A 25,372-nucleotide genomic window follows, 5' to 3' on the forward strand; every position below is an offset into this window, starting at 1 on the left:
GGCCGTGAGAACGACGGGGAGGGGGCAAGGGGGCGAGATGTGGTCATGCAAGATCCGATCACCTTCGCTCTAGGAGCTGAAGATGAAAGAAGAGGAGAAAGGGAGAAGGGAAATGGACAGGGTTTGCTGGAATAACATGCGGGCAGAGTAGGATCTGGGTCGTATATTGCTACCTACCTAGTCATGTCGGCCGTAATCCAGTCTATGAAAGAAACATACTCTGGGGACGCCCGGTACTGAAGCGGCAGTTGACAGAAGATGGGGCAGCGGCAGAGGTCTCCTCTTTGACGTCAATCATGGGTGAGGTCTCAGTGACCCCGTCTTCAAGGCCCGACAAGCTCAGGTAAGGGACATACAACATGAATGATGCCGAAGGAGACACATTGCACGAAGCACTGGAAGTTGGAAGCAGCGCAAGGAAAGAAAATCATTACATTCGGTGGCTATTTGATTCGTTGTACAAGCTTCTAAGCATAGAAATAAGGGGGTTGCGTGTTGCGTCTGTCAAGGAGACGGACATCCGCTATCAGACAAAGCCAAAAGCTGCCACGCTAGCAATAAGACATCTATGTACCAAAATATATATGCGGCCTCCAACAAGTAATGGAAAGATAGAAAGCGTAAAGGATATTAAAAAAAGAGGGAAATTCCCAGAAACAAACACCGAGCTCATTGATCCGAGTAGTAGCCGTCGTACGGCCCGTGACCGTACACCTGACTTCCGCCAACAACATTCTCCGCCGAACCCCAGTAGGTGTTGTTGGCGCTGTTGTTGCGGACCCGGCGGTCGCGCTCAAACTCAGCCCACCGCTTCATAGTGATTTTGCTGCTATCGAATTCGCCTTCGTACTCGATACCCGCCTTCTTAGTCGTCTCGCCCGCCGTCTTCCGCGTGTCACCCCACGAGAAGTCGTCAAACTTCCAGAATGAGTACGTCGGCAGAATGAAGTTCCAGACGGGGAGCGAGAGCAGGTAGATGAACATCCATACGACATACGACCAGCTGTGGGCGGTGACAACAATCAACACGGCCGGCAAACCGAGAATCAGCCCAAGAAGCACGAGCGGGATAATTTGTGGCGGTTGGTGGATGATCGAGATGATAACTGGATAGTTGTTAGTATGAAAGGCTTTGGAGGGGTGGTCCGGAGAGGTGCGAGAATGTCTACATCAGACTTGTACTTACCAACATAGAAGGTGAAAGCAATGGCGGCAGGCAGCACGAGGGTACCAATCAGCTCGATGAAGACAATAAACTGCATGCTGAAGCAGAAGGTACCGCACAGGTCCCTGACGAGGACAAGTTCCATGAGATTATGGATGGTCGAGTTGATCCAGCGGCGACGCTGTGAGAGAAGAACCATAAACGTGTCGGGAACCGTCGTCTTGCACACTGCCTGTGGGACGAAGACCTGTTTGCGCTTTGGGAAGGTTCGCAGCATGAGGGTCGACAGGTAGCGATCCTCACCTAGCAGCAACAGGTTCTTCTTGTGTAGGGTGTCCACCACGTTCTCCGAATAGTGCTCAACCACATCGGGGTTGGCCAGGATGGGGACCCAGTAGTTCTGCGCGCCCTTGGGCGCTTTGATGCGGTACATGCAGAAACAACCGGGAAGACAGGTGACACCGCCAAAGACGGACTCGAAGGACTTGGCCAGATGATGAGAAATGAAGTACTCGAAGACTTGTATGGCTGATACCCAGCTGGCCCGCTTGTTGGCAATCTTGGTCTCGCCGCAAAGGCCCATGATATCGGGATCCTTGACCATGGCGGAAATCATGTGCGTCAGACTGTCGGGGAAAACCTTGGTGTCGGCGTCGACCATAAGTACGATTTCGTAAAAGTCGGGTGAAATGCCGGTAACCTTCCACAGCCCGTTGAACATCTCGTACTCAAGTTCCGTCATCCGTTCGTCAAACATGACCTTTTGGAGAAAAGACATCAGAATGATCTGGCTGTCACGCTTGCCGCGGTTTCCGGGTTTCGCCTTGGTCGCCTCGTCGGGAGTACCACATTTGACAACAACCATCATGGGGACACGCTGCTGCTTTTCTAGGGGAATGGCGGACTTAACGCCGTAGTCGTAGAAGCCCGAGTAGATCTTGGCCATGTTGTGACGCTTGGAGCCGCTGGCCACAGCCACGTAGGAGAAGGCTTGGACATCCTCAGGGAGCGTGCTGTGGTCCTTCATCATGCCCAGTACAATGTCAGGCGTCGAGAACTCTTCGCCCTGGCCCTTGATGATACCATCGCAAATAACGAGAATGGCCTTGTGGCTGTTGGGATAGTCCGTCATGGCGATCGAATCCAGAGTAGTCCGAATACCAAGTTCACCTTCGGAGTACGCAGTTACGAGGCAAATGGCATGGGCGAGCGGGAAACCAAAAGGCATCCAGTCGGACGGGGGTTGGGGGACGACAGCTTCGTGGATAAAACCCGCAGGCCCCGGGCCATCCGTGGGGCTGTTGTTTGAGGCGTACGGATCCGACTTGAGGAAGCTGGAGCGACTGTCGTTGCCTTGTCGGTACATGTTGGTGGGGCTGAGAAGTTGGCCGGCGGCGCTCTGGCTGGCCATCGTCGTGGGGACACCAGACCGGCGGTTGCCGCGCTCATTTCCGTAGACAGCCGAGAAGCGAGAGGTGGTGGGCAGGAAGGTGCTACTACGCTTGCTCTGACGATCGGAGGACCCATTGACGCTGCTCCCGATGTCACCCGGCATTCTAGGAGGGGCTCGGTAAATGTCCTCGGTCCAATCTTCAATCTGCCTGTTGCGCTTACGTAGATCCGAGGTTTGCGAGGTCTTGGACGCAGCGTAGGTCTTGCTAATAAACCATTGGAAAACGATGGCGAGCACAAACCTCGCTACCACAACGGAAAGAATCAGGACAAGAGAAAGGTAGAGAACGACCTGGGAGGCAATGCACCCGACCGTGTCCGTGTCGACAGTTCCGACCTTGATGATCTCCTCAAAGCATTCGGCGATCTGCTTGTCACTTGGCGACTGGAACGCGCGGGTGACATCACGCCCGCGGATGGCCTGGTTTGCAGCGGTGTCGCGGTCTCGGAGCTCCTTGAAGCGCGCGGGATAAGTGACCTGGGAATCGTTAAACCACCGCAGAAGGTCCAGGTCGAGAACGTTGCCCGAGTAGACGATCAGGTTGCGGGAGCTGTTCCGGATGTCGTCCCAGTTGAAGTACACATCTGCGGCGCCGGAAAGCTGCAGGTAAAACGTGTCACGAGAGGGACCGGTGGTGTGGCAGGAATAGCCAAGGTAGTACGGGATTGTCTTGTTCGGCTGCGTCGACCCATCCTGGTTGAAGGTAGTGCAGGGGAAGTACCATGCCAAACCACCGTCCCCGTCCGTCGGGACGTCAGAATCTGGTGCGGCTTCAATGAGTCCCTTACATTTGCCATTGACGTTTTGGAACAGGAAACTTCCATCTTGCCCCCCGTGCTTCTCGGGAAGGTCATAGAGGACGTTCGCTCCACTTCCGTCCAAACGTCTTGGAATGCCTTCAGCAGGGGGGTGATGGGACCCGGCTAAGTCGTAGGCCGAGCCGTGGAAGATCATATAACCGCTATCGACCTCGTTGACGCGCAGCCGTAATGGCGGCGAGCCGCAGACGACTTGCGTAAAGCCGAATGTGAGGAAACCAACAACGGTCATGATGAAGAGAATGATGCTAATCAAGCCCATCTTCTCTCGCCAAGCGCGCTGCTGCGCCTTAGCAGGCAGACCGAAGCACTTGAGGACGAAGCCGGGGGCCCAGAAAGTAATGATCGAGCAGTATATGTTCCATAGGCTGGGGGGTCTTAGCTGTTCATCCTGGTTGCGTGGCTTCGTGTCCTTGGTGATCTTGGGGTGTTTTGCCGCGTTCGAGGTCGTCCGCCGCCTGGGCCGGCCGGACTTCTCCGCCTCGCCATTCCGGTGCTTCTTCGAACGAACTCTCCTAGGCGATGGAGTCGCATCCGAGGGAGGCGCTTCGTCGTTCCTAGAGATGGAGCCTGATATGTCGGTGGTTCCCTCCAGGTCTTCCGCAATGGGATCGTTGCCGGTCGAGGACGGCAAGGTGTTCATGTTGGCGGCATGTTTGCGGTAGTGGTAATTGGGGTGGTCTTTGCCTATCCTGTTCCGCTCGGGCCGCACGAGGCTCCTTTTGCGCTGAAATGGCGACTCGGCGGCTTGCGCTTCTGCGGATGTGGGCGACAACGGGGTTCTCTCTATTTCCGGATTAGGAGACGCAATAGTCTCGGCGAAAGAAGATGCTGAGGGCCCACGTTGATGAAGTGACTGCGCGCCGCCGACTGGGGCATAGCTGCCAGCCTCGATATCGGCCGGGCGGTGTTGCTGTTGCCGCCGTGATTGCGACGGCCGGTAGCTATGCCGTTCTTCGTAGGAGGGCTTCGCGCCCGGTCTCTGCGGTAGCGACATGGCCCTGGAAACCGTCTCGTGTGAGCAATCCTGTCTTGTTACGGGCTGGGGTTGGCCGCGGAGTTGGGATGTTTATGGCCTCTCTGTAAGCGGCCGGCCAAGGAAGGGACCTTACTTACCAGGGACCGTTGTCTATAGCCGCCCCGAAGACACGCGGTCGCGAGGATGGGGGGAGGTAAGAGGTTCGGGACGGTGGTGTTCGAAGGGCGCGACCGATCCAATCACTTCATCGGGAGGTCAAGAACACAAGGACGATGGCTGCGCTGGCGGCGAGCCTGAAGATCACCCTAGGAGGTAGAAGGAGCGTTTGGCCCAAAGAATAATAGGATGAGATCGGATGGAGCAACGCGAGAATATTGGCGGCCCTTGCAGGCTGCTGCCCAGTTGTAGATGGTGTGTGTTGTTGGTGTGGAGGTGGTCGGTCGGTTGCTGGGCGCTGTGGATGGGCGGGGAGGATCCAGCAGGTCTCTCAGGAGACGGGCGGAGCGGGATGGTGGACCACTCAGAGGCAGTCAGCGCGCGCCTGCCGGTTGCTGGCCACCCAAAAAAAATTGCTTTGAGCTGTGGTCGCTCCTGACCAAGATGGAAATGCAAGCTAAGCCAAGAACAGGAACCGCACTCTCATGCTTCCAAGTTCCAACCTAGGTATTCCCGAGGCGCTCCAATGCTCCGTGTCGAAGCTTCCTAAACAACGAAGTTTCCAGTTCTGTGCGGACGCAAGTCGCAAAACGTTGCGCGGCGGTGCAGCGGCACAGGATGTTCCTGCCCAAGGCCCAGGATCGGTGTGAATAAATAAGTCGTCCCCAGTGCCAGGCAGGCCCGGGTGTGTCGGGTCCTAGATTCGACAAGTCTTTGCAACAAGTTAAAACTGCCGGGCGCAGGAAGGCGGCTGAGGGCGAGGGCGCCCGAGGCGGCACGGAATTTAGCAGTGGTTTCAAGGGCAACGGGCCATCGAAAGTTGATCGATCTGGCACGATCCCGTTTCTTGCTTCCCGTTTCCTTGGCTTGATGCACCGGACGGCGGAAACTAAACTCGGGCTGACTCTGGTCTGGTCTGGTCCGGTTGAGCCAGGAGAGTAAGGGATGAAACGAACGAGAGAGGTCGGAATAAGTGATAGAAGGAAGTTGCAACACCCGGCGACGAGAAAGCGCTTCGAGGAGGGATGAAATCGTCGTTGACGATCTCGGACCTGTGTGCATCTCCTTGTCGCCGCACAGATTCAGGGGTAGAGCACACCATGCCGCCGGCCCCTGCGGCCTGTTCTTCATAAATTGATGAGGTAACTCACTCCACCCCATCACTCCAGACGGAGAATGAAAGGGTTAGGGTTGAATGTACACTACTCTGTACATACGGTGTAAACAAAGAACAGCAAATGTTTCTCGTGTGTCATGGCGTTTACCAGCCCACAGCGTCATCTCATACCAAACAGCACTCCTTTGCCCCGAGGCTTTTCAAGTTCCTATGTTTTCTCGCCACAAGTTACCTCAAAGTTTTAGGCGATACAACCGTCTGCAGGCTTCTCTGCAGGAAACTTTTGGTGTCTGTCGTTTCGAGAAGGGGCAAACCTCGTATCGGCTAGCGCCAGTTTGATTGCGAACAGAGCGGCGCCAAGACCCGCGTGGTTGGCCACTCGTCAAAATTCGATTTCGATCCGCATTGGGGAACCCCACCCATTGAGCACCTGGCGGCATCCTGCACTCCTGCAGGGTCATTTTTCGCCTGGGCCCACGGGTCAAACGGGACGGGCCCTTGATGAAATCGGGGAGTGACATCAGCGCGGTTTTGTGCAGACCCTGGCTTGCCTGGCGCCTCGCTGGCTCGTGAGATTTTTTAACGTTCCTGCATCCAAGACGCCACGCGCTTTTTTCGATGCACGAACCCGATCCCACCAGATCGGTTCCTGTGATTTGGGCTGGCCGTTTTGCTCGTTAGCTTGCACCTTTGGCTCGGGTTTGACCAGCCAGCTGTCGATGCCAGAGAAGGAACCGGGGGAGTGGAATACCGTCCAGGTTTCGTGGGGTAAATACTTCAATGAAATTCAGGGTTCCTCAATTTCACCCAAACGGGACTGTATCATGTCAACAGGAGCACATTTCCGGACCATGCACTTTTCCTATGAGACACGCGCTTCCTCTCTTGGCTGTGCTGAGCCACGTGCACCGGCCTAAGGCGACAACATATTCTCAGCAGCCTTCTTTCTAAAACAAAATTCAACTGAGGCGTCGGTGTTTCGTTCCGAGTTCCTGGTAAATAAAGTAATACGCGATAGTGCGGCCATTCAGGGAGTCGAGCCTTCTCGTGTCGAGCCACATCTCTTCACGAGGCCGCTAGCCCAGTCGTTCTTTGGAGTAAAGACAAACGCGAACCTCGATAGATTCCCAAAACCGGACCCGACGTCTGGAGATCGTTGATCAGCGCCGTGACCGCCGAGTGCTTTCCGAACATCCACCTAACGAGTTGTATTGAGTGGGGTATATGTCATGACCGCTTCTTCGACGGGAGTTAGTGTACACGTGGAAAAGTTATTGTGTAGAGGGGTTATTGGTAAGTTATTGGGCGTGCGGCTCTGAAGGATGTCGTCAGCGCCTGAAAAGCGAGAACACGCCGCCTTTGCCGTCATCCTGTGGGACAATTCGTACGTCGTGTTGCTGCTTGAACCTCACGAAAGTCTGTGACGAGTGTGGCTGAATGTCCACCAGTCTCTGGCTGGCGAACAACCCGTGGGAAGCTCCATTGTTCGAGCAGGCGCCATGTGTCGCCATAAGGAAACGCCGAAACATGGAAAGGAGATCTTGACACAATATCTCTCCTCTGTTTCGGTCCTTCTCACCGTTCCTTAGGCCACCATGTTCGCTGTGTATGTACGACTGTGATGGGCAACCCTGTGATGAGTGCCGCGGCCGCTGCATTACTATACACAACACCTTGAGATCCCGTCGCTGAGGGGACGCCCACGACATTCTTGTGCAACATAACGTTACTGGTAGTCTACGAGTCAACTTAGGTACCGAGAACCCGGTGAAGTCCCGGCGATCTGCGTTTGGCGGTGGGGCCGTCGAGAAACAGTCCGAAAGTTGGCAGAGTCGGTCTCGGTCGGAAGGCACGCCGAGTCACCCGGTGTTGGACCCTGAATGATCTGGTCTGGTCTCTGCTGCGTGGTTCAGAAGCTGACCATTTTCGTTCGTTCTGTCGTCAATCGGCTGCTCCGCCAAGTGAGAAACACCGTCTCGGTGCCTGGAAGGAAAAAGGCGTGCTGGCGGCGCTGAAACTGGCCAACCACTAGGCCTACGCCGCGCCATGGGAGCGGACCTTGATGGGAAGCTTGGCATGTTGAAAAGAAGCGCAGTTGGTGCGTCAAGTGGTGAGCTGCGGCGGACACACAAGCAGACCAGGGGGGAGGCCCGAAAGGCGAGGCGCTCCCTCGATGTTCGACTTGTTCGGCGAGAACAGGTAACCAGTTATTACGTAGCAGAGACACAATCAGGATTGGTTGTCGCTGACATGCCCCAAGAAAGGCGTTTCAACGGGTCTCTTGTCGTCAAAAGGATCATTCCGCACTGCGTGTTTGTGCCGTTCTCGCAAAGGTTTTTGAACCTCGCTCCCAAAGCTTCTCATGTAAGGAAGCCGGACTTGGCTTCTAAAAACGGCCAGCAGCGCTCCCGCCCATCGAGCCCACTTGTCGGGACCAGCCAATCTCATGATGGATGGGATGTACTATGGTATTATGGGTACTGGACTGTGTGGTACATGGCCCACACGAAGACAAGCGACACAGCCGACATCCGAGAAACCGGCAGCAAAGAAGCGCGGGAACTGCAACGACGAGCACTCGTTACTGCGGTCCGGTTCGTATGGACTCGAATGCCGTCAGGAGTACGAGGTTGCTCCGGTTTGGGTTGGACGGGTCTGGGCGTGAGACACGAAAAATTCGATTTTTTTCCGACCGCCGACCTCTAGTGCAGCCACCTGAGCGAGAGGATGCTGCGTTTCCGTCCGTGCTAGTTTCATTGGCACTGGTTCACTGAGTGACCGAGCCAAGTTTGATCGCGCATGCTGCTGAGCGCAGCCTTCCCCCGAATTGCGCGATGGGATCGCTGCAAGAGGCTGGCTGTGAGGACGGCCACGCAGGCGATGGTCTTCTGCTCTGCAGGGCAATGGAACGACTCCATTGAGTCAATTGGGCTGCCCGGAATGCGGGCAATACGGACAACGCACAGCCGTCCACTTCTACGTAGAGCTCTCCGGGTGAGAAGAAAGAATCATCCAAAATAACAACAGGGGCGGTTGAAGAATCGCTGGGTCTGCGGAGTCCTCTGAGAGGCCGGGCATCCGGGTCTGGGGAACCTGGGGGTGCAGAAATCGGCAATCTTGAAGGTACCATTGAAGACAGCATTCCTGACATTCGCACCGACGAAAAACAATTCATCAAGGAGGGGCAGCGTTTTTGAAAGCAAAATTCCCCGGCAGCCCGGACAGGGGGGCGACCGGCCAGTGGGATAAATGATTTCTGTGTTCCTCGCTGGGCCAGTTTTTTTAGTGCTGCCACCCCGGGCGCTCATACGAGTAACGTTAGCAGGCGGCTCATTCACGTTAGCTAGCACCTCGAGTTCGGGGTAGCGATTTGCACCGCCTGTCCGTCGTCCTTTTGTCGCAAATCGCGCTGAGGTGCAGCAGGCTGGGGTCGCTCGCCCACGCTCCCCATCCAACAGCCGCCCTCTGCCAGCCGACGCAGCCTGGCACCTGGCACTCGGGCAGCCCACCCCAAAGACCTTGGTTCCTCTCGCCGATCCATCTCCAGCGCTGTTGTGGAACACAGCGACCATCTCCTCTTTCTTTTCCCCTGTACGGTGTGTGTGTATCGCCCACCTCCACCACAGCAAGACCCAACTTAATTCCCTCCCCGGCATCTTGACGGGACCCTAACGCTCGCTGATTCATTGTTGTTTCGTTTTTTGTTTTTCATTTCTTGCAACATCCCATCCCCCGCCGTGACTGTGGCCGCTCGTTCGCGCCGTCCGACAACAACACATATCCTCGTCGACTGCTTTCTCAGTTCGTTGCTCGCTCGCCTGTCTGCCGCCCGCACCGGACTGCAGCTTCCCTGCTCCGCGCATTCCACGGGCTCAGACACCCACCGCCAGTCGTGAAATCGATCCTGCGCAGTTCCAAAAGCGCATCCCCGTCCTGGGCTGTCTTGCCCGTCTCGCATTGCCGTCTTCCGCAGATGCACGCGCTAGAAGGCAACAGCAACCGAACGCAATAACCTTCGTCCCAACCACCACGGCCGAGAGACACCTCACAAGGTTGGGCACCCCTTGAACGAAACATACATTTACGCCCACAGGGCTCACGATCGCTACCCCCGCCAGGATTTCGGCGAAGACCCTCCTCTCTCCCATCCTCGCTCAACCGACGCCACCTTCCGAGCCGTCCGCAATGGCGGCCGTCGGCTCTCCCCCGGCCTCGGCACCTGGCTCGCCGACTAGCCCCCGTCGGAAACCTGTCGCTGGGTCCCATGGCTTGGCCCCTATCGAACGGTACGACTGGAACGAGAACGTAAAACCTCTCCCTGGTGTCCCTGGTGCTGCACCCTTGTCTGAATCGCCAAGGTTGCGTCAGTCTCCGGTGTCGCCCGTCAAGGTTAACTTTCAGTCCGACGACTTCCCTCGTCCCTCCACCGGGAACATCGAGACGCATCTTCCTCCCGCCCACTCCGCACCGGCCACGGCTCTCGATCGTGCCCTTCCCAAGACTCCCGATGCTCCAACCCCACCTCCACACACTCCTCTATACCCATCAGAGAACGGCACCCTGCATCAAGCCTCAGCTCTGAACGGCCTGGGCCTGCGGCCTGCCTCGGACGGCGCCCACAAGTCTTCCACATCTTCTACCACCGCCAACGCGCTGAATCCGAAGTTCAACCAGCTGAGCATGGACGAGCAGGTGCAGAAGGCGGCGGGCGAGAATCGAAATAGCCGAGAGTCCAACGTCACTGCCAACAGCTCGCGGCAGCAGACCTCAGCCGAGTCTTCCGCGACAACAAGTGCTAGCTCGGTCTCTGGCATCCTCGATACATCAGACAACCAGGACTACTCGGCCGATGCCTCGGCTGAGAGCTCTGTGATCGATGACCCCGCCCTCCGGCCCGAGCCTGTCCCTCCGCTGCAATACCATCACTCGGCCTTCCTCCAACGCCCCGCAAGTGTTGCTGTGGTGCACGACCCACGGGCCCAGTCCAACCCAAATCTATCTGAGGGAGATCCCATGATCAACCGCCATTTGACACCTACTGCCAACTTCAACAGACGGAGCTCACTACCACGGCCGCAATCAGCGTACTCGGTGTACTCCGACTTTGGCCCGCGGGGCCGTTCTCCTGGCTACCTGGGTGGTTCGCAGGTCCGGACGCCGTCAACTCACTCGAGGAAATCTCCGGAAGCGCGGCACTCGACGTTTGGAGAGCTGCTCAATGTGCCGTACCCGCAGCCCGCCCCGGCACCCATCACCTTTGATAATTCACAACTGAGATCCGTCGTCGGCAACAATGCATCCCTGCTCAGCGCCGAAAAGACGTTGGAAATGTACCGGCAAAACGTAAAGAAGACAAACGACTTCTCCATTCTGTACTCCTTCGCCGTCTTCCTCATCGCCACAGCCCAGGAACAAGGCCTAGATCTCTCAGACTCCAAGAGGACCAAGAGCCCAAAGCCTGCCGCCGGTGAGGCCCCTCCGTCCTCTCCCAACGACCTAGTCCGGGAGGCTCGCGCCATCCTCCAGAAGCTATCCAACAATGGCTATCCTTTTGCGCAATACTACCTCGCGGATGGTTATGCCTCTGGCTTGTTCAGCAAGGGGAAGGAAGACTATAACTCGGCGTTTCCCCTGTTTGTCATTGCCGCCAAGCATGGCCACGCCGAGTCGGCATACCGTACCGCCTTGTGCTACGAATTTGCTTGGGGATGCCGCAAGGACCCCGCCAAAGCCGTGCAGTTCCTTCGTACCGCCGCAGCCAAGAGGCATCCGGGTGCCATGACAAGGCTGGGAAAGGCGTGCTTGTCAGGCGACCTAGGCGAGAAGCGTTACCGGGAGGGTGTCAAGTGGCTGAAACTGGCCTCCGAATCCGCCGATGCCGTATACAATTCGGCTCCTTACCACCTCGGATGCCTGTATGAGACGGGATACGGCGACGATGTTTTCCTGGACGAGAGCTACGCCGCCGAACTCTTCACTCAGGCCGCTGACCTCGGCCATCCTGAGGCAAATTACAGGATGGGCGATGCCTACGAACACGGCAAGCTCAGCTGCCCTAGAGATCCGGCCCTGAGTGTTCACTTTTACACGGGCGCAGCGGAACGTGGCCATGCCCCGGCTATGATGGGTCTCTGTGCTTGGTATATGGTCGGTGCCGAGCCCGTCTTGGAGAAGGACGAAGAGGAAGCCTATGAATGGGCGCGGAAGTCTGCCGAGCTAGGTAAGCCTTTTTGGCTATCCACGCTACATGAAGCCCTTGACTGACAGTTTGTCTCCCACGTAGGCCACGTCAAAGCACAGTATGCCGTTGGGTACTTCACCGAGATGGGCATTGGATGCCGAAGAGACATTCTCGAGGCGAACGTGTGGTATGTCAAGGCCGCCGATGCCGGTGACGACCGTGCAAAACAGAGGCTCGCCGCCATCCGTGCCGCCATAAGTGGGGGAACACCGATGGAAGTTGCGCCGCCCCGAAATGCTAAGGTCAAGAAGGGCGGCGGGGAGGGTGATTCTAAGGAGTGCATCATAATGTGAGATGACGCTTTTTAGGGGGGAGGTTACTGCGAGGAGAAAGGGGAAGATGGGGGAGTCTAAAGATACAGTACAAAAGGGCGGGTCCGTCAGCCGTTGGGCTTGGAAAAGAGGGTGCTTGTTGGGTCTTCGGATTGGGTAATGGTTTAATACAGCATCATACTGCGCCCCCTTTTGAGAGGTAGGCTCGGGCGCATCACCACGGCCATCTGGTTTTTACTTCTTTTGGTGGATCAAATGGGGACGGAGCCGATGATCAAAAATGAGGTGTTTCCTAGGTACCTAGGAATTCCTATTCTTTTTTCACGCTTGAGGCAGACTTTTTGGATAACCTTGACGGTGGCCTTTTCGAAGCATTTTCCCCGTATTGCTTGCTTGCGCGCGACCTGGGTTTTTGAAGCACAGAGGTGAACGGGTGAAGGCCTTGCTAAAAGGGGTCTTCAACTTTACTTCCTTTGCCCATTACCTATCCCGGGGTTTTCATTGTTTTTCTTTTTTTTCGTGTTTCCCTTTTTCGAGGACATACATCATTTTTTCTGCATAAGCATCTTTTTAGGACCTACATAGTAGAGGAGGTAAGGCGGAAAAGAAGAGACAGAACAAACAATACCCACCACTAACCCATCGGGCATTGGCTTTCACCCTTTTGCCGCTCCCGTCCCTCAACCAGTATTGGCGTGTTGCATGTGTGGCTTCTAGGATTTTTCCCGGGTGCTATGCTATGATACATACGTATGTGATCTCGGTGGTGCAAAAACCGGCAACGGAGTGGGTTAGCTAGATGCCTGTTATGAAAGACGTTGGCCCATTACCCCGTCCGGAGCTCCGACAGGCAAAAATCTGATTAAGGAAAACAACAAGCCCATTGCTAATTGTTAACACTCAGTGAGCTATAGTACATAGAGGCAATAAATATATACAGAGACCAACGAGATGGACACAACACCCATGGGCCGTAGCCTCTCTCGTGCTTTCCATAAAACCAACCGAGCAGAAAGAGAAGGAGATTAAAACGAGGTTAACACGCAGAATAGATCGCTCAAAGAAAGGTACCAGTATAGTCCAACGCCACGCTCATGCCCGTCTACACAACACGACGCCAAACATCCTAATCACCGTCTAGCTTCGTCCTCGCTGATTTGTATCCCGGTCTATTCCACCAATATTCCTTTTTCCCTCTCCAGCATCCTCAAAGTGGTCCGTGGTTTCCGCCCCTAAGTTGTTCCAATGCTTGGTGGCCGGCTCTGTCGAAGCTGGCCTAATTAACGCCAGCTCCGCCTCCGCATTCCTCCCTACTTTTCCTAGCCAGCCTCCCCTCACAGATCCCTCAGCTTACGCGTCGTCCATGCGGCCATCAGTGAGCTAATGGCGCCCAAGAACATGCACACGGCGATGGCGTTGGGGCCGGAAGGGTCGCTTGTCTCGCTGGGGTGGGCCTCGGTGGCCAGCTCAGGGCTCTTGCCGGGCTCGAGCAGGGAGAAGACGGCGCCGCTCATGACAGTGCTGAGGAATTGCGGGATGGTAATGTAGATGTTGAGGATGCCAAAGTAGATACCGCTGAGCTCGCCGGTGGAGGATGTGGGGGCGTGGTCGCTCCCGTTTGCTGCTGGGCGGCCAGCTTCGAGGCTTGCGGGACCGTGTTCGAGGCTGAGCATCTCAATGCCGCTGCTGTCGTTGGAGAGGCGGCGGTAAGAGGCCGGCGGGATGGTCCTGCCATTGACACCGGCAGCGGATGGTTCCGCGGAGCCGCTGAGCTTATTGACCTCCACTCCGAGGAACGTCACGGGCGCCCACTGGGAGACGCACCAGGGGATGCCACAGAAAGCGACGATCACGGTGGCCAGGCGGAAAGAGGTGGCGAAGGGTGTGAAAAACATGGTCAGAGAAAAGACGACACTGCTGACAATCCAGGCAGTGAGCAGGTCAGGCTTGACCTTGTTAAAGGTTTCAATAAAAGGGGCGAGGCTGGCAGGCGGACGGTGCGTGAATGTATCATCTTCGGGGGCCTGAATTAAGGCTGGTAGAATCCATGCACTGATGAACGCAACGGTTGAGTACACCGTCAGGGCCATGCTGCCAATACGGCCCATGTCACCCAGGGCATCTTTCGAATCTCTGGCATTAGCGGCCACATCGTAGCGAAAGTACGTCTCGCCAACCCAGGTACTGCTGTAAATGATGAACGGGAACCAGCCGATCCAAGACCAGAACACCGCGTTGCAGATGCCGCGGATACGAGGCGGGAGCGTCAGGAGGGTGGAATAGATCTGGCGGACGACCTTGAACCGGCCTTGGGCCCGGCGAGGGTCGTGGCGCACCGAAATGAGGACACGCTCAGTAACCGCCCAACATGTGATGGCTGAAGTGAGCAACATGCCCAAGGCTGCGACAACGGTGAGTTGTTTGAACTGGCTGTCCCCGAGTCTCGGTCCAAATATTTGCACGAGGTCGAGTGCTCCCATGGCATACCCGATAATGTGGCCGAGCGAGTTCATGCGGCTCCCTGCGAAGAGTATCAGTATGAAGAGTTGAGTGGCTTTCTTGCAGACCTACCCCAAGCAGCGCCCGTCTGCTGTTTATGGATAGGCAACGTGTCTACAACTAAACTTCTCGCGCAGGACATGACTGAGTATTGTCGTTAGCACAGGGCCAGGGCCAGCACACGGGATTGGCAGCCTCTCACCTGCGTTGATGGAGAAGTCAACACAATAAAGCGACAACACAGCAGTCATGATGGTCAACACCTTGACTGTGTAAGGATCCGACACAAACGACGTAACAATCTCTTTTGTAAACCCGAGGGCTAATAGGCTGAGGGCCACAATCACCGACCCAATGGCAATGATGGGCCGTCTCCTACCCCATTTTGACGTCGATTCGTCCGCAATTACCCCTATTATGGGCTGGACGATCAAGCCCGATAAGGGGCCGGCAACCCAGACTAGCGATGTCTGCGACTTCGACAGCCCGAGTGACAGAAGATACGGTGTGCAGTCTGCGGCGGTAGGTTAGCGCAAGATCTAAATTGCCGGTGGGAATGCTCATTACATGTCATCTCAACACCCCAGGTGAAGCTACAGCAGATAACGAATCAGCAATGCCGTACTTCGTAGCGACGCAATCCGCGTGTACGAACGTAATTCCAATGGAGACGCAGGTCAAGAGCACCATGCGCACTGTCTCCGAGCTCCCCTCCACCCTTGGCTGGCCAGCCCAAGTCGACATCTTGGCAGGGTCGTGTTGTTCGTCGTAGTCCGTCTCCGAGCCGTCGTTGTTCCCGGGATCGTTTTCAAGCCGAGTTTCAGTATCCGAATCGTCTGCTTCGCGACCATATATCCCCACCGCTTCTTCGGATGTCAGCGTCCCTGTGCTCCGGGTCCAGGCTTGGGTTCCTGGCGCCTCGTCGGTTAAGCGATCGTGTGGTTCGTTCAGGTGGTCCGGACTCGGCGTCGCAAGCCTCGAAGCTCGTACGACCGGATGTGATCTCGTCTCTATGCCGTCTGCCATGATTACTAAGTTAGTCATGTCGTCCACTCAAACTTATTTAGTTAATCTTGATCTATTTTGGCACTAGGATCCGGAAATCACAGAGAGCTCCGGGATAGCAGCATCGCTGGTTTGGTTGTCGAAAGAGAAACACAACGGAGCATCAACCTCTTACCATATTAAGACAACGATGGGAGCGCTAGCTCAAACAGTGGCATCGTACAAGGCCGGGAACAGGAACGCACAAACGTGATCACCGCAGAAGGGTTGGGTTTCGCTGGTGACCGGAGGGTGGCTGATTGCGATTTGCGATTTAGCGATTTCGGCTTGAGAATAAAACAAGGCAATTGTTGCCGTGAAATCGACAACAAGCGGCTGAATCGTGCAATGAGCGACAATAAATCAAAAACAAAACACCGGAACGCCCAGAAAGCGAGTGGAGGAAGCAAACGACTACAGCAGGGCAATTGTTGAAACTGAGGTGAAAACGGCAGCTGGCCTGAGATGTGCATCGCTGTTATCTACCCTTTTTGGTGGGCCATCGTATCAGTGACAGCTCGCCAAGCCAGCTCTGACAGGCCCCACTGCATGGAAATAGGGGGTACCCCTCGACGTCACTGTCTTGGTATGTATCTGCGCACCACAGCCCTGGCGGTGTCAAATGTGTCGCTTCAGCGCTGTAGTTTGACGTGCCTGTTAAACACTGCTCTAAAGGACATAAGCAAATTCATATTTAAAATTGTGCAGTGGATAGCATCTACGTAGACACCTTACACCCTGTCCGTTTCACGGTTTCCATGTTGCGGCCCGGTCCGTTATATTGGAAAGGTTGGATTTATGTCATCTATACTTTGTAGTTATACTTGAAATGGAAGGGATGTTTCGAACGGCACCGGATCGCAAAGAACCCCTGCAGGTGGCCGGCCGCCTCTGGTCGGTACCTGATGTACCTAGGACTCTTTAGTTGAAAGCATGGCTTTGGAGCTTCCTCATTCAGACAGCCATGCACTCCTTTTCATGCCTGTTTCTGGCCACCTACCGACCTTCGTAATACCTACCTATATATCCCTGATCCTATGGGCCGCAAGTCAAAGTTTACGAGAAACAACTCCCATCGAAACATAGGTAGGTATCATGATCGGATCGCAGAACCCGCTTCCTACCTAGTACCCTGAAAGGTGCCGCCCGAGTCTGCCCCACCATAGTGACGCGGGGCACCATTGACGGGGCTCCGATCTAGGAACGTGGGCTGAAGTCAAAAATTCGACCCTATGACTCGACAGCGCAACCCAAAGCAATACGGCAAAAGAGAGCTCCTGTAACCACAAGCTCCTCTCCATCTTGAGCTAATATCCCTCAATTGGACCTCCGCGAATAGCTGTACGTGTTTGAGAGTGCGTGGGGGAAGGAAGCGACAAAATTTGCCTTTCTCCCCTTGCGCAAAACTACCCCGCCATCACCCTCGAGGCTGCCTTCACTCCGGACATGCCGCGCAGTGTCGCAATGCATCGCGCACATAAAACACCTTAGGTCACTGACAATATCCAACCTAGGAACGGCCCTTCCTCCAGCTCGTTTGCGATATACCCACCTCCACCCCCCTGACGACTTCATCCCGCGGCACATCACTGGCCCGCTATGGATCTGGTCAACAGGTAAGGACCTGCTCCCACACCCGCAACTCTATATCCTCTAAACCCTCCCGCTGTTCGGAGCGGGCCCCCTGTTTCTGTCATGTCTCCTTAGCCCTGCATTGTCTTTGTCTTAGTCGCAGAAGCAGTCGCAGTAGCTTCTCCTCAACATGGCTCATGAGCTAATTGCCATTCAAAGCCTAGAAGGCAGACTGCTCTTCGCAGTCCCCAAGAGTGCGTCCCACCCGCGACAGACCTCACCCAGGCTCTTCTCCTCCATTCGGCCTCTCACATACTGACACCTCCAATCTCAAGAGGGCCGCCTTCTCCAGGCCGCTCTAAACCTCCTTGAGGGTGCCGACATCCAGTTCAAGCGCGAGAACCGTCTCGATATTGCTCTCGTCAAGAACCTGCCCATTGCGCTCGTGTTCCTTCCCGCTGCCGATATCCCAACCTTTGTGGGCGAGGGTCGTGTCGATCTCGGTATCACGGGCTATGACCAGGTTCAGGAGCACGACGCCGGAACCCGGGCGCTCGCACGCCTCCGCCGCTTGAGTAACGATTGGGACTCCAGTAGGGCTCCCAACAAGCCGCAGGGCTGTGAGACTGTCCTAGACCTCGGCTTCGGCGCCTGCCGTCTGCAAGTTCAGGTACCCGCCAAAGGCCAATACGTGGAAAGAAAGGACTTGATCGGGAAGAACGTCGGTACCAGCTTTGTCCACCTTGCGCGCGAGTACTTTGCGCGCCTCGAGATGGAGCAGGAGGGCATCCAGGACACGACCAAGGTGGAAGGCAGGAAACTCCGGACTAAGATCATCGAGCTCAGCGGGAGTGTGGAGGCGGCTTGTGCGCTAGGCGTCGCAGACGGGATTGTTGATTTGGTTGGTGAGTCGGCCCCTGATACCTTTTCTCCTATGTTTTCCGACTAACACGCACTCCCTAGAATCTGGTGAGACGATGAAAGCCGCGGGCCTCAAGGCAATTGACACCGTGGTTGAGACATCCGCCATCTTGATCAAGTCCAAGGCCCCCAGCGACCCAGCCCTGGTCGACCTGATTGCGTCCCGCATTCGCGGCGTCATCACCGCCCAACGGTTCGTGCTCTGCCAGTACAATGTGCCGCGTGCCAAACTAGCCGCGGCCACCGAGATCACCCCGGGTAAGCGCGCTGCGACCGTTACCGCGCTCGACGAGGAAGGCTGGGTAGCCGTGAGTGTCATGGTAGAGAAGAAGCGTATCGCGGTCGTCATGGATGATTTGGTGCAGGTCGGCGCAGAGGATATTTTGGTGCTAGATATTCACAACACTAGGAGTAACTAGTCGATCAGAAGCATTTAGAGCATGGGTTTCTTTTGGGATAGAGAAAATATGAAAAAAAAAGCCGAACATGCAAAACATCATGACTATATCTTGGACTTTTCGGGCGGCGCAAATCTACGTCTCTCTTGCGTACAACTTGCAAACTACTCAAGACGGAACAGCTGCCTCAGGTATAATTGATTCACCTATCCATCTAACTAACCAGCTTAGTATTTAGTCTCGCCGCGCCACTATCAACCCCCTGGAGCGCAGGCTGGCGTTGTACCAAATATGGCCCGTATCCTGTCCCCCTGAATATATTCTCATTCCTCTGCCCTATACGGATATTCTCAGCCTTAGAATTTTGGCACGGTCCCGGATAAGCTAGACCCGCCCCTAAGTCGGGTGTCGAGATCCAGCAAAAAACAAAGCGAAAAAGGGCAAAGCAGGAAAGTAATATGACAAAAGACGTGAGTCTGGTTCAAGTTTCTTCTTCCATTCCCGCATCTCACAAGGAGAGCTCCAAGCCCAGCCTGAAGATGTGCGATCACGGACCAATTAACCAAGTAGATACACAGAACAGTACAAAGGTTAGACAAAACAGCACAGGAACCCTTAGACAACGGGACGCCGATTTCACCAACGAAAAGAATAAAACAGAAGACCTCCCCATTATTAATTTGACCCAATTAATAAATCGGTCGACCCTCCTCCCACTTCCGGTGAACCGCTCTACGGGGCTCTCCCACTGCCTCCGGCAATAACTTCCGGTCCTCCTCTTCCACCTCCCCTTTCACGCCCGGGCCCCACGAGACACGGGCACTCTTGCGGTGGCGGGAGGTCGGCCGATCGTTACCTGCGCCACCAGTCCCGGCACCAGCGATTCGGCTAGGCCCAATCCACTCCCACGCCCTGCCAACCTCGCCATTCCGACCCTCACGTTGGCCGGTACGGACGTTGCTGTTCTGTTCAACGACGGCGCGGACACGCTGCCAGAGACGCTCGCGGTCGGCAAGGCTGTGGAGGGCACGAAGCACGTCATCACGCAGATTAGGGAGGAACAAGAAGGCGTCCTCGTCGCCACCTTCAAAGGCGATCTCCTTCTGGTTGGCGAGGCGCTCGAGGACTTCGTCCACGAGGGCAGGAATCTGCGCCGATAGGGCGCGGTTGTGTATGAAGCGACGACGACCGTACATAACGGACAGCACGGCGAAGATTAGTCCACCAATGCTGAGTCGATGTCGAGCCACTCCGAGCTTGACCGACCGCCGGAGCGCGCAGGTGTACGAAAGGCTAGCGAGAGAGGACGACGATAGTTTGGCGCTTGGAAAGGTAGAGGCACCTCCGGTTCTGTTGGTCCGGCGACGGGTCTGGTTAGTGTCATGGTCAGAAAAACTGTTTTGTGACATATGCCGGTATTGATGAAATGATGGACCGTACAGGGGAGCATGGGGTCGGATAAAACTAAATACTTACGCTGGCGCCTTGATCTCCTCCTGCTGAACTTCTACTTCCTCCCTCGCCTTGACCTCTCCGATCGCGGCGGACCAGAGTTCGTCAAACTCATCGGCGCCCATTCTCTTGCTGCGCTTTTTGTTCAGGATCTCCTTCAACTCCTGCTCATCCATCGCAGGGCTGTCAAGGGGTTCGCCTTCGGGCTCGAGGGGCTCACCACACTCGTACTTGGCGCGTCGGTCTCGGAGCTCCTCCACAGCCTTGTCGGCAACGGCCTGCACCCGTCGGACTTTCTCGCCATCTGGCTCACACGTCGGCGGGAGAGGGACGAGGCCGCCCAGTGAAAGCGGATGGGGCTTCAGGATAAAGTCGGGCTCACAGCGAGCCGTGAAATCCTCGTAGCAGTAAGCGTGCGGCGGGCAAGGTTCGCACTGGACCTCGAGAACGTTGATGAAGGCGTCTGGGACCTGGATGCTCTGGATGTCTTGAAGAAAATCAAACCTGGAGGCCAATTCAACGGCCCACTCGGGGAGCTGAACGTTTGCCGGAATGAGCTGGGTTGGTTGGCGACCAAGGCCACAATAACCAACTGCGAGTTTTTCTTGCCTATACCATGCCGCATAAGCAACGAAGAGAGTTGTCACAAGCACCCAAATCGGGGTTGCAAGACTCGACCTGCGTTTTTTGGTGTCCGGTGTAGCCCTTCTAGCTAGAGCAATTTCCGGGTGAGCAGCCTCTTCCTGCGTCAACGCGAGTTGCTCGTCTGGCGTGAATTCCTCGTCGGCCTCGACAACGGGGGTTTGAGGCCCAGCCGTCCAGGTCTGCGCGAGGGGGGGTTGATAATCTAGGGCAGTGTCCGCAGTAGACTCCTCGGCATCGTTGTAGATATGGTGATCGGTCCTTCGGCGAGCGGTTGATGGCGTTTGTTTCAAAACGGACTCTAGCCCAGCGGTCCTTCGGCGGTTGGAGGGTGTCTTTAAAGGAGACGCCGGGGTGTTGGCACCACTCTGGAAGGGGTTTTCGCTTGAGAAAACATTGTCCGTCTCGGGTGTGCGCTTGAAGAAACCCTCTTCCTCTGGTGGCTCCAACTTAGGGGCCGGTGTCGCGCGCCGGTCGCGTCTAACAGATCGCAGCTGCTCGTGTTCGGGGGCGGTATCGGTGTCGGACGCGTGCGCCAATTGGGCGCTTGCGGGACGCGACTGTCTTTTGCGGGGACTTTCTCTCACCGGCGCGGGGGTCGCAGGGAGATGGGAAGGTTCCTCGGACTCGCGCTTCACCCGAGTTATTTTCCTGGGCGACCGAGATCGCCTCGCGGAAGGGGGTGGCGGCAAAGGCTCGTCGCTGAAGTCCGCAGCTGTGGAGCTGTGAGAGTCTGCGTCGACGATGCCCCGGCTCGTACGCTTTGCGCGGGCGCGGGTATCCAAGATCTGGCTCGACAATGGCTGGACTTGCTCATTGAAAAGGTCAACAAGCTGTGGCTTCTTCGCCTGCGATGGGTAGTGGATGTTATGGGTGACGAGGATGGAGCGCAAGCGGGGAACGGTCAGCGACCATGGGTCGAAGTCCGGCTGCAGGTAGTCGGCACTCTCCGAGTCCGACATGGCGAAGCCTTTGGTAGAGTAGCGGTAGCAAAAATATCGAGGAGACGGATGGATAACGACGCGTGAGGTTTGAGTGCAGTTACAGCAATGTCAAGCGCAAAAGAGAGCTTATCGCCGGTGGTCTAAGGGCGAGGAGGCCAGGGCGCAAATTGTTTGAGGCAAACAGCTGTGAATTTCAGAAGATGCGGTCGCGGATCACCCTTGTCCGTTATGTGAAACGTGCGGAGCCAAGCGTCACGTTCGACCGGCCAAATCGATAAGGCGATACAGCGGGGGAGTTGACGAATGGCTGAAAAAAATTGGTGTTGATGTGAACTTGAAATGGATAAGCGCAAATGGACAAAACAAACTGGCAAGACAGATGACGAAAGTGGAGTTACGCTGGTTGCCCAGTGGCAACAAGACATGCCAAGCCACAGTGGCGTGCAGTAAGTTAAACAAATTTCTTGCGCCACACCTCTGCTGTCCGTGTTCGTCCAACGCTGTGAACAACAACGGCTCGAACGGGCACCCAAATGTCGGCACATTGGACAAAAATCTTGTTTTATGTCAGTCCAACAGGTCGCCACTCACATACCCTCACTTCCTCATTCATTGATTTTTTTTCAGCTCTCTTGAGAGGGCGCCGTTTTAGCTATCCCCATTCACGGATGGTCCCATTATCATTTGAGTTCTTTGAAGACTCTTCTATGTTGGAATGTAGTTCTCTTTCAAGCTTCCCTTTCTGTTAACAATCTTTACGCCCATTCCTAATCTTAGCGAGAAACTTCTAGGCAGCCGCCAACCATGGGTAAAGAATTGATCGGAACCTCAGAAGATTGACTAATCAATCGCTGAAAGTTGTAAAGAAGGAAGGGTAGAAATTGAAAGTTCACATCTGGGATGGAACATGGTGTAAACCTACCCCTGGCTTGTTGCAACTGTCGTCTCGGTGCAGCATCATTGTGCGAAACAGCCGGAAGATGCCTATACGACAAGATAGACGGACCTGTACTGAGTGGAATGCCAAGTACAGTGAACAAGAATCCCCTGGAAACATCTATGCTGATGATGAATGAACGCATCAATACAGTGTATCAGCCAGCTGTGTACCATTTCAAAATTTTCTAATTATCACCATCTTGTGGGTATCTTCGGCTAATCCCCTCGTGTATATATGTGGGATGACAAGAAACCTTCCCAGCTTAACCCTCCGTGCCCGCCCCTCGCGGGTGCCGCAGCAATGCACCACCAGTATTAACCGCCCAGTAAGAAGAACAACAAGAAACGCCATGATTCACAAAATCTACTTTTCCGTCCTGACCCATTCACATACATCCTCACGCCGTTAGTCCTCTTCAGCCCTCCAAAAAGTTGCGAGTTCCGCTTCGCCAGCTCCCCCATTGCCCCCCCATGGCACAACTCTTGATTAACCCTCCACCTTGCTGTCCCCAGTTCTCATTTCAAGCTTCTTCTCTGCCTCCTCCGCCCGTCGATTCGCATCCGCCACCTCCTGCTGCAACTGCTTGATATATTCAATTGCCATCTCCACAGTACTGGCCTTACTATTCGGCGCAGAACTGCTATTTGCACCCCCACCGTTACCGCCGTCCTTGCCTTTCTTAGAGTCGCTCACTTCGCTCTCGCTATCCTTCGGCGGCCGAGGTAGTAGTGTCGCAATCTCTTGCAGCGCCGAGTTGATCCTATTCCGACGCCCTTGCTCGGCAATCTTGTGGGACGTGCGTTTCGATGTGAGGTTGGTCGATAGCTCGCTCGGATACGACACACCGGGCAGCGTGTTGCCCTCGAGGATGCGCTGGTAGTTAGATTTGGTGGCGAGTAGGTGTGACGCAGCTTCCTCAACGTCTGGCCCACCCGGAAGAAGTGGTTTGATGCTGGGTGAGATCTTGGGCCGTAGGGCGGGCGAGACAGGAATCGAGCTCACGCTGCCTCGCTTCTTGCTGCCTCTCGGAAGAAGTTGGGGTGTTTTTCGGGCACCGAACCCTGACCCGGCGAGTAGTTGTGGACTTTGGGTCGCTGAGGAGGTAGATGGGGCTTTCGCGAGCGACGGCGAAGGAAGGGGCGCCAGAGAAGGAGTTTTGGATGAGCTAGGCTCCCGAGGTGTTTGCGTTGGCGTGGGGGCATCGCTAGGGGTAGAAGCCTTATTGTTTAGGAAATTTGCTGACTCTGGGAGCTCAAACGTCTCGATCTGCTCTGTGTCGACCACCTCCTGACTGTCGGCCTTCCCACCCGTGTCGCGAGTACTTGGTGAACTCAGCTTCATCAATGAAGCCGGTGTGGCGGGTGATGCGAGACCCGCGCGTGGCGGTTGGAGAGAATTCGGAACTGAGCTCGCCTGCGGGGCCATATACGGCGAGGGTTTGGCAGATCTCGATTTTGGTACTGGGGGTGGGGGCATCTCAGTTGGCGTTGACTCGTTAAGCGCCTCGGGAGAGACCGAATCCTCAGAATCTGTCACCCCGGCCGCGGACTGCGTGTGTTGTTGCATCATGGGCGTGGGGAGAAGCTGAGCGTCTTGTGTTTGTTCCACACTTTCAGCCAGCTCACTTAGTACCTGGGCATTTAGGCTAGGAGTCGTTGTCGTCCGCCTGCGCAGAGGTTTAGAAATCGGCGATTGCTTGACCCCAGACTTCGCTCTCGCTTTTGCCGCGTTCTTTCGCATCTTCTTGGCTAGGTCGCCTGGTGTTGTATTCGGGACTGCGGGGGCCGCCGATGAATCTAGGTCCATCTCGCCGGGCGAATTCGTGGTTGTAACGCTGTGCATCTGATCAAACATGGCTAAGGGGTCGCTCTGCGCATGGAGAGCTGGTGAGGTCAAGGGACTGAAGTAGGCCCCAGAAACCCCGAACTGCGAATCGACCGAGAAGTGTGTATCGAGCGGCGTAACCGCAGGGGACACCAATGGGGTAAACGACATCTGAAGCAAGCATCAGTAAAGCCAAATATCGCCGGTATTTAGACCACTGGGCATTAACGTACGTCCGCCTGGTCCTTGAGTTTCTGGTACCGGTATTCCATAGGCTGCTGGGGTTGTTGCTCTGGTGCACTTGATTGGGGATAATAGTGATTTGTCCCAGCTTGGAGCTCCAGACTTTGTGGCGTTGGGGGGACCATGCGGTTTTGCTGGCGGGTGAAAAAGGCGACCTGTTGTTCCTCGATATGCCTCTGCTGGTGCCGCATCTTTTGCTGTTGGAGAAACTGGATCTGCGCGTCGATGGTATCTACAATGGCTTCGTTTGGGCTAGGAGGTGGCATCATGGTGGTCGGTGTGGTTTGATAAGGCGCAGAACTCGTGATGGAAGGCATATGACGTTGTTGCATGGCCGGAACGGCTGGGGAGAGGAGGATCGGTGCCTCGGTGCCGCTCATAGGAATGTCCATTTGCTCTCTGGGCTGCAGCAGTTGAGGAGCTGGGGACGATTGGAAGTCTTGGAAGCCATAGTTCATCCCATCGGCCAGATTTCCCATCCCGTTCATGTCTAGGAACTGCTGGAAGTCATCTTCGGGCGCGGGGTGGACCGGATGTTCGGCAACCGCCCAATTTGATGAGTCCATAGCAGACATTTTATGGCTTTGGAGGACACTGTGGCGATTCACACCAACTATTGTCTTCACACACACGTGCGGGGCGACCGGCGGGTGGGAAAGCTCGCGCGATTCCGCGAGGAGAGAATATAGTCC

The 25,372-nt window shown here is 55.5% G+C and overlaps 6 protein-coding genes across 6 annotated transcripts; 2 read left to right on the top strand and 4 right to left on the bottom strand.

Annotated features, from left to right (window-relative positions):
* Positions 1 to 669: 669 nt before the first annotated feature.
* Positions 670 to 4,433, bottom strand: C8A04DRAFT_12579 (glycosyltransferase; the record flags this gene model as incomplete). The annotated part of the gene is made up of 2 exons (XM_062777384.1): positions 670 to 1,106; positions 1,187 to 4,433. The coding sequence occupies 2 exons, from the start codon at positions 4,431 to 4,433 to the stop codon at positions 670 to 672; spliced, it is 3,684 nt and encodes a 1,227-aa protein (XP_062636630.1).
* A 5,440-nt stretch (positions 4,434 to 9,873) lies between these two features.
* C8A04DRAFT_29077 (uncharacterized protein) lies at positions 9,874 to 12,222 on the top strand (the record flags this gene model as incomplete). The annotated part of the gene is made up of 2 exons (XM_062780875.1): positions 9,874 to 11,908; positions 11,972 to 12,222. 2 exons carry the CDS (start codon positions 9,874 to 9,876, stop codon positions 12,220 to 12,222), a joined length of 2,286 nt encoding a protein of 761 aa, XP_062636631.1.
* Positions 12,223 to 13,535: 1,313 nt separating this feature from the next.
* On the bottom strand, positions 13,536 to 15,444 carry C8A04DRAFT_37623 (general alpha-glucoside permease; the record flags this gene model as incomplete). Its single annotated transcript, XM_062783948.1, has 5 exons — positions 13,536 to 14,722; positions 14,773 to 14,844; positions 14,903 to 15,214; positions 15,268 to 15,293; positions 15,356 to 15,444. 5 exons carry the CDS (start codon positions 15,442 to 15,444, stop codon positions 13,536 to 13,538), a joined length of 1,686 nt encoding a protein of 561 aa, XP_062636632.1.
* A 1,899-nt stretch (positions 15,445 to 17,343) lies between these two features.
* On the top strand, positions 17,344 to 18,656 carry C8A04DRAFT_37624 (uncharacterized protein; the record flags this gene model as incomplete). Its single annotated transcript, XM_062783949.1, has 4 exons — positions 17,344 to 17,360; positions 17,536 to 17,570; positions 17,652 to 18,221; positions 18,280 to 18,656. The coding sequence occupies 4 exons, from the start codon at positions 17,344 to 17,346 to the stop codon at positions 18,654 to 18,656; spliced, it is 999 nt and encodes a 332-aa protein (XP_062636633.1).
* A 668-nt stretch (positions 18,657 to 19,324) lies between these two features.
* On the bottom strand, positions 19,325 to 21,691 carry C8A04DRAFT_29080 (Man1-Src1p-C-terminal domain-containing protein; the record flags this gene model as incomplete). Its single annotated transcript, XM_062780876.1, has 2 exons — positions 19,325 to 19,985; positions 20,112 to 21,691. 2 exons carry the CDS (start codon positions 21,689 to 21,691, stop codon positions 19,325 to 19,327), a joined length of 2,241 nt encoding a protein of 746 aa, XP_062636634.1.
* Positions 21,692 to 23,099: 1,408 nt separating this feature from the next.
* Positions 23,100 to 25,246, bottom strand: C8A04DRAFT_12550 (helix-loop-helix DNA-binding domain-containing protein; the record flags this gene model as incomplete). The annotated part of the gene is made up of 2 exons (XM_062777372.1): positions 23,100 to 24,608; positions 24,671 to 25,246. The coding sequence occupies 2 exons, from the start codon at positions 25,244 to 25,246 to the stop codon at positions 23,100 to 23,102; spliced, it is 2,085 nt and encodes a 694-aa protein (XP_062636635.1).
* Between the last annotated feature and the right edge of the window lie 126 nt (positions 25,247 to 25,372).

Source organism: Dichotomopilus funicola, assembly GCF_033296635.1.
Source record: "Dichotomopilus funicola strain CBS 141.50 unplaced genomic scaffold C8A04scaffold_35, whole genome shotgun sequence".
Lineage (NCBI taxonomy): Eukaryota > Fungi > Ascomycota > Sordariomycetes > Sordariales > Chaetomiaceae > Dichotomopilus > Dichotomopilus funicola.